Here is an 8,929-nt window from a genome sequence, read left to right as displayed (position 1 = left end):
TAAAAAAGTAAAAGTTATCTATATGGGACTGTTTATATGAGATTATGCTTCATGTTCTTTCTGCACAAGTACAAGTATCTGTGTGTATTTCTCATTCCCTCCAAAAAGAGTTGGGTTTGATTGCCATGAAATATCCAGGCCAAGTGATGGACTTTATTTCAAAGTTATTGTGTAGACTGATAGTAGATTGATAGAACTCATATATTCTCTCTCTCTCTCTCTCTCTCTCTCTCTCTCTCTCTCTCTCTCTCTCACGCACGCACGCACACACACACACACACACACACAGTAACAGATGTACAGTCACCCACTGGAAATGAGAGAGGGGGAGAGAGAGAGAGACAGAGAGAGAGAGAGAGAGAGAGAGAGAATGAATGACAAAGAGAAAGACAAATAAACAGAGACATACCTAAAAAGAGAGAAATACTATAATAAATACATGAATACAAAGCACATATTATGCAGGAAAACAAAAATTGTAATAAACATTTTTATATTTCAAGTGTTACTACACACTCTACTTTTAGATAGAATTCCTGTAGAAAGGCAACCTAGAGAAAGAGGATTCCAGCCCTGTCTTCCCTCAGGTGTTTCTGAATAGGACATAACCTCTGTATGTAGGAGTTATGTGTGCTCTTTGAAGCCCCTGCTGGTCCCAAATGCCCCTTAGGAGATTCTTGTTGCCCTCATGGTAACATTCACTTACTGTGTGTCTTGTACATGGCCATGTCTTCAGACCTTATACTGCTCACTTGCAGATATAGTGTCAAATTGGCATTGTCTTTGGAGATGGTGAATCAGTCCTTGTCAGAGTCTGCATAGTAGGTGCTACTGCCATCATTACTAATTAATGTCACCCACTCAAGGAGCCTGGCAGACCCAGGCCATTCTGTAGTCACTGAAAGTGAATCCAGTGGCTGCACAGGAGAGTTTTAGGGACCTTCCTGACTGCACTAAACCTCTCTCAGACTCCACCAGTTGCACCTCACACTGGACACCTGCAAACAAAGAATGTTAGTCAGAAATGTCATTAAAAAGCAAAACAAAACGAAGAAACAAAACATGTTTAGTATTTCTCATGTGCACACATCAGAGAGAATCTCTTCTTTACAGGTTACGTTATAAAATAAGGACAAGGAAAACCAAGCTGACCTCAATGTCCATGGTCAGTGTCCTGTTTTGAATGCTGATCACTGAATGTGAGGACCTGGGAATCCAGGGCTGGTCTCTTCTGTTACAGATCAAGTATCAGGCCAGATCCAGTTTTTATGGGTAAAAAGAAGCATTATTTGCATGTCTTCTGGATCTAGCATTCTCTTTAGTTGTCCATGGGCAGAATGCAGTCCTCATAATATGTATAAGATAGCAAAGATACTGATTTAAGTTACAGATTTAAGTTACAGGTTTTATATTCATATATTTTTGGTTAAAATTTTGCCACACTCCATTTAGGTTTTTTATTTTTTGTGCATGTGCATAAATATTCATACTGTCACATGTCCTAGTATACGTGTGTAGTTAAATAGCACCACACATAATTGTGTTCCTAGCTATGAGCTTTGGTTTCCCCTCTGTCTGGGTTGTCCCACTGTATGGCATTCCCATAATGTGGCTCTGAGTCAGGGATAAACTTGCAAAGTTATTGTAGCAATATATAATCAGTTGTGGGAATTTTTACAATTTGACTTAATTATGACAGCAGGCTTTCCTCAGGTCTTATGGAGGCTTGCACCCGGGATATTCCAAATCCCTGTCTGTGTACCACTCAGAGTGTGCTATGGAGACATATTTGTTTTAGAGGCAATTTTGTTTGTTGGGGATCCTGATGTTATCCACCGATGACTTTCAGTCCTCCAAAATTTTACTTTTGAATATTTGCACCAGGTTCTTGTGAATGTTTTTATGTTGTATTAACATACAAATATATAACCATAATCAGAATAAGCAGGGAGTTTGATCAAGTTTTAGGATACATTTTCCTATCTGGTTAATTTGAGATTGTATGTATAGTGTATTATAATATTATGCCACTCAGATTTACCTTTTCAAACACTGTAGAAAGGAGGTACCAACTAAGTTCCCTTTAGAAAGGAATTCAGGTGAAACCACGTTATTTACAGTTAACTTCTATTTTAAAGGAAGATATTTATTCTTAAGCGTTTGCTCAGTCATAACATTTTGTCTAGTATACATGTAAACCCTCATTTCATAGTTCGTTTTTCTGGGTAATAATATTTTATTGTTTATATTTTTCATTAAATTATTTATTTATTTACTTTAATCCTAATGAATTCTTTCCTTCCTTCTTCTCCCCTCAGTTTCTCCCTCTTTTTTCAAATTCTCCAGTCTTTTTCTTTCTTTCTCCTCAAAGAATGATACTTCTCCCATGAATATCAACTTCCCTTAGCCTATCGATTTGAAGTATTACTAGGCTCATTTTCTTCTACTGAGTGTAGAAAAAAATACACTATATGGAAAAGGAATCCAAGGCTAGCAATAGAGTCAGAGACAGCCCCAGCATCTGTGATTTGAAGATCCACATGAAGACCAAGTTGCCCATCTGTTTCATAATTATACAGGGCCTATGTCTATTTAAGCACTCTTTGGTGTCCAATTCTCTGTGAGTCTTCCTGGGATGATGTTATGTGATTCTGTACTTTTGTTGTGATGCTTTTGGCCTTTCTGATTCCTTAAATACCCACCCCTGTAGGAAAAAGATTGTGAAATCTCTTCCTAATTATTGACTGTAGGTCTTTCCATTGGTTTACATCAGCTGCAGGTAAAACATTTGACATGACATTTATGCCAGACTCCTCTCTGGAAATATAGATGAATATCATTAATAGTGTCAGGGGTGGTCTATCTCTCTCATGGCATAGTTCTCAATTTTGGCCAGCCATTGGTTGGCCATTTTCCTGGATTCTTATTTAACATTGTCTCTGAACATCTTGTATTTAGGACAAGTTGTTTGTCTAAGGTTTTGTGGCTAGATTGATATTTCCATCCTTCAACTGTAAATTATGTCTCTTTTACAAGAGGGAGATGCTTGAGATCCCATATCACCTACTGATCAAAGTCTTAGCTAGGGTTACCTAGAGTTCAGGGAATTTTCATTGTCTCTGTTTTTTTTTTTTTTTAGCTCATTTCAGAAATCCCCCACACCATTCCAGTTTCCCACCAGTAGAAATATACTGGTTCACCAGGGTTCAAAGGGCTAAACTGTTGAGGTAATGCTCAGTGACAGAACATGCTGAAAATGTGGTACTGATTGACAGAGGAAGGCATCTTCAGTCAACATGTATACACACACCTGCACACGCACACACGCACACATGCACACGCGCACACGCTCACACGCACACGCGCATGCTCACACACACACACAAACACAAATCTGTGGATAGAGAACCTATGTAATAAACAAACACATAAACAAATATCATATGAAATGCAGAAATTTGAATAAATATGTAGAATTTTCAAAGATTATTAAGCACTGTATTTGCATTGAGAATCCCTGAATGTGATATTTAGAGGTAGCTCAAATTCGAGGACACATAAGGAGCAGGGATTGAAGCAATGGCTAACCCATACCTGGCCTCATCTGAGATCATCCCATGGGCAAGAACCACTCTCTGACACTAATACTGATACCGATATGCTTGCTGCCAGGAGCCTAGCATAACTGTCCTTTAAGAGGTACCACACAGATGCTGACCAAAATAAATACTGAGACTCAAAGTCTTCAAAGGTTCAAAGTCACTATTTGGACCTTCTGTCATGATGGGACAACTGGAAGGTCTCAACCATGCAGAAAGCATAACAGTAGAGGTCTTGTCTAAGGGCAGGGAGAAAAGTCACAGAAAACTAGGGTGGTAAGGTAGGGCTCTATGTTTATATAATAGGGGAGATTCTCTAGGAGTTAAAAATGAAAGCTCATTATATTGGCCTCCTTACTTTGTGGGACAATGGAGAATCCATAACAGTCTGTGGTTGGAATTTGTCTGGTACTTAGGAAAAAGTTCAAGATACTAGCTAGAAGGGTAGATATTGGTGAAGAGAACTGAGGAATTGAAAGGGCTTTACCTGAGCCTCTCTAGCATGTGAGACCTTGACCATTGGGCTGTTTCTACAGCACCTGGAATACCAATTGTAACATTCACTCTCATTTTTGCTATGTTCACTATGAACTGAATATCACATTAATATGTGTGAATCTGGAGGACACTTTTCCAATGACTATCAGGTACTTTCTTATCAAGAAGAACACAAAGGCTCATCTGAAATAAATTAAAATTAGGACAAGCTGATCATAGATTGAACAGTGTGTAATAATAAGACTAATGAATCAGATGACAAGTATTATTTTATTAATAATAATAGTAATAATAATAATAAAATATATGGAGGTTAGCCACAAGTAGAGATAACATCAAATGTTCTTCAAGTATGGAGAGTAGATCTTATTAGTTATAACTCAAAATGACAACTGTGTCTTCATTAAATTGGGCAAATGTGTTTGAAATCTTCATGTTAGATATGATGAATACAATTGACCTGAAACATCAATTAAGTACAGTAAATAGCAGAAATGTTAGTAAAATGTAGTCATATAAGTAACAATGCATTATGAAATCTCCCTTCCTCACCAACACAATGTTCCATTGAATTTTCTTCATAAATATTAACTCAATAATCTATTCTTTTGTGAACCTATTAGATGAGAAAAAAATTAAAAAATTCTTCCAGTGTGTGAACAATCAAGTTTAATATAATATGATTTCGAGGAACATGCTCTAAAGAATTTTCTGTCTGGAAGGAAAATTCAAATTTCTAAAATTAAAACACTTGCTCATACAGACTAGGCTTGAAGCCTCTTGATTCTAGAAGTGATCCTGGTAAGACTCTTTTGGTCCTTGTCGCCCCACTGCTTGTCCTGAGCATCCCTGCAGGGAGAATTTTGTCCAAATTCACACTGTCTATGGCACATAAGTACATGGCAGTATCATCAGTTTGCAAACTGCTAAGAAGGTGGCTGCCAAGAGTCTAAGGTTTTACAAAAGGGAGGGAGTTCATGGTGAAGCCTTAGGATATTTATAGTTGTTTTATACTTATTTATAGTTCTTTATATGTGGTAATTATTCTTAAATGTTTCTTCAGTAATTAAGATTCTTCTACTGTACAAGCAGACACTCATTAATGGATCATTTTTTATTGGTAATAAAATTTTACTGTTTATAATTGTCATTAAATTATTCATTTATTTATTATGAAATCTTTCCCTACTTTGCCTTCCAGTTTCTCTCTCATAGTTCAACTCCTCTGGCCCCTTTTTCCTTCTCTCCTTAGACAATGGGATTCCTCCCATGGATATCGAATTGCCTTGGCCTATCTACTTGTAGTATTACTAGGCTCATCCTCCCTAGTGAGGCTAGAAAAAAAACAGACAAGTTAGGAAAATATTCTAAGGAAGACAATAGAGTCAGAAACAGCCCTAGAAACTGTGGTTTGGAGTATGACATATAAACCAAACTGTACATTTGTTTTGCATGTTTAGAGGGCCTAGCCCTATCTCATGTATGCCCTCTGGTTGGTGGTTAAGTCTCTGTGAGTCCCTATGGCCTGGTGTTCGTTGATTCTATAGATTTTCTTGGGATGTCTTTGAAGATTCTTGTTTCTTAAAAATCTTTCTTCCCTCTTGAAAAGGATTCCACAATCTCTTTAAACACAAATCCTAAGGTTTGGCTTTGGGTCTCTGTACTAGTTTCCATCAGATGCTGGGTGAAACACCTGATATGACAGTTATGCTAGGTTCCTTTTTGCAATTATGGAAAAATACTATTAATAGTGTCATGGGTGAATGCTCTCATGGCATGGGTCTCAATGTGGGTCAATCATTGCTTGATTGTTCCCTCAGATTCTTCTACAACTTTATTCTGAACATCCTGCATGTAGAACAAGTAATGTGTATGTTTTGTATCTGGGTTGCTGTCTTCATCCTACAACTGGAAATTATGTTTTGTTACAGGAAGAAGCTGCTTCAGATTCCATTTCACCTATTGATCAGAATCTTAGCTAGGGTTACCCTTATAGATTTTAGGGAATTTCCATTGTCCCTGGTTTCTAGCTCATTTCAGAATTCCCTCCAGGCCATTCCAGTTTTCTTACATTGAAATACGATCAATATGGTTCACTGGACAAACAGGAGAACCAGCTGGTAAAGTAACGCCTAGGTACAGCACATGTCTAAAAATATTTTACTGATTTGACAATGGAAGCCATCTTCTATCAACATGTACAGAAACACATGGAGTCACATACACCATATTAGACAAACACACAAAAGAATGTCACATGGATCTTGGGAAATTCAAGCACTAGTGCTTAATATCCACTCCTCTGTAAGAGCATACCATGTATTTGTGTGTGTGTGTGTGTGTGTGTGTGTGTGTGTGTCTGTAAGAGATGAGAGAGAGAAGGAGAAAAGAGACAGAGAGAAAAGAGAGAGAGAGAGAGAGAGAGAGAGAGAGAGAGAGAGAGAGAGAGAGAGAGAGAGAGAGAGATTGGGGTACCACAGTCAGGATGATATTTTCTAGTTCCATTTGGCTATGAATTTCATAAAGCCATTGTTTTTAATAGCTGAGTAGTTCTCTATTATGTAGATGAACCACATTTTCTGTATCCATTCCTATTTTGAGGGACATCTGGGTTCTTTCCACGTTCTGGCTAATATAAATAATGGTTCTATGAACATAATGGAACGTGTGTCATTGTTATATGTGGGAGCATGGTTTGGTAGCACTATGTTCAATTTTCTGAGGAACTGCCAGACTGGTTTCTCTAGTAGCTGTACCAGATTGCAATCCCACCAACAATGGAGAAGTATTCCTCTTTCTCCAGATCCTAGCCAGTTTCTGCTGTCACCCTAGTATTTGATCTTAGCCATTCTGAATTATGTGAGGTATAATTTCAGCACTGTTTTGATTTGACTTTCCCTGATGACTGAGGATGTTGAATATTTCTTAAGGTGCTTCTCAAAATTTTGATACTCCTCACTTAGTAATTCTTTCTTTCCCTCTGTACCCCATATTTTAGGAGGGTTATTTGATTCTCAAGAGTCCAATTTCATGTCACCATCATATTAAGTGGAACAAAAACAAACTGATCTGAGGGAAAGTGAATAATGGTAGGTTGATAATAGCTTGGGCTGTGTAGAATGAGAAGACTAGGTAAGTAGTTATGAAGGATTGTTTCAATAATAATATATATGTGTGTTGGCTACAGTTAATAGCAGCATATTATGTTCCTCATGTAAGGATTAGAGATCCTATGACTTAGCATTCAGAATAATAACTGTGATCATTGAATTTGGAGATATGATTTAAAACTTCATGTTAGAGAAGATGAAAAGAATCAATTTCAAACATTATTTATGTGAACAGTAAAATTTTTACTTAGTTGTCATGTAAGAAACAATATATTACCAAATCGTCCTAGTTATACCTTCCCACACAATGTTCAACTGAGTTTTCTTTGTAAATATCAGTTCAATAACTTGTTCTCATTAAATATTGATTTATTAAAGAAACATGTAAAAATTCTAGTGTGTGAACACACAATTTCTTTAATAGTATATGACACTGAAGAGAAGGCTCTAGAGAATTTCCATGGTAGAAGAGTTCACATTTCTAACATTAAAACACATGCACATATAACATAGGCTAACACTTCTAGAGTCTGAAGTGATCCTGGAAAGTCCCTGTTGGTCTCACTGCCCTCTGCTGGTCCTGAACATCACCGTAGGAGTTTTTGTTCAGGTTCACAATCAACTTCCCTCACTGTGTTTCTGCACAGTAGTACATGGCTGTGTCTTCAGGTTGCAGACTGTTCATTGTTAAGAAAACTTGGCTTTTGGAGGTGTCCCTGCTGATGCTCAGTCGAGATTTGAGAGCAGAATTATAATTTGTGCTTCCATCACCCCATATTATTCCCATCCACTCCGGACCCTTTCCCGGAGCCTGGCGAACCCAGTGTACACCATAGCTGGTTAATGAGAACCCAGAGACAGTGCAGGTGAGGGACAGGGTCTGTGTTGGTTGCACCAGACCAGGTCCTGTCTCCTTCATCTTCACCTGGGACAGGACACCTGGGGACAAGCACCATCACCATTAGTCATAACATATAACTGTCATGTCTAAGTCCCTCATCTGAAACTCTGAAACACTTACAGCTTGGAAATGTCACCAGGCAGAGCAACAGCACCAGGACAGCCATGCTGTGATGGAGGCTCTAGTGAGAAGGAGATGGGGATCCCCAGCTAGGCCTTGGCTTTCAGTCTGAGCCTGAGGGCTCCTTTGCATTGAGGGAGGTTCCCGAGAGGACAAAAGCAAGCACTGTACAAGCCTTCCGGTTGGGAGAAATTTGCCTTGTGCTTTGTAGAGCACCTGGACAGGAAAATAAGAAACATTTTTCTGTTACTGTCTAAAGTTCAAATTATAGATAAAGAGGGAGTTATAGGATTCAAACTGTGCAGGTCTAGGAAGAAAACATGAGAATGTTCACAGTGAATGAACCCACATTCATGAAGTGCAGGCTAAATGGGATCCGTTGTCCTATGTGCATTTTTTAAGTAGATTGTTAATTTATTGTTCAAATATTATTTTTGGCGTGGTGTCCAAGCCACATGTCCTCTCCTGTAGGCTGCTCTGCAATGTGACTTTTCTTTTCTCATTATAAATGTGAATTTTTAACTGGTATTTATTATTATTATTATTATTATTATTATTATTATTATTATTAATGTCGTTTCCTCTTTTTTTTATACTCCAGATTTTATTCCTCTCCTGTTCCATCCCCCCACTGTTCCACATACCTTAGCTCCTCCCTGACCCCCTTGCCACTGTCTCCACTAGGGTATCCCCACACCACC

General features: G+C 38.1%; 1 gene segment (V, D, J or C); it reads right to left on the bottom strand.

Moving 5' to 3' along the window:
- Positions 1-7,835: 7,835 nt before the first annotated feature.
- Positions 7,836-8,277, bottom strand: LOC116905421. The segment is given in 2 exon segments: positions 7,836-8,146; positions 8,229-8,277. Coding segments are annotated over 2 exon segments (357 nt in total).
- Positions 8,278-8,929: the final 652 nt, after the last annotated feature.

The sequence above is a fragment of the Rattus rattus genome, chromosome 7 (assembly GCF_011064425.1).
Source record: "Rattus rattus isolate New Zealand chromosome 7, Rrattus_CSIRO_v1, whole genome shotgun sequence".
NCBI lineage: Eukaryota > Metazoa > Chordata > Mammalia > Rodentia > Muridae > Rattus > Rattus rattus.
Note: the sequence above shows the minus strand (reverse complement) of the source record. Positions and strands in the feature narration are given on the sequence as shown.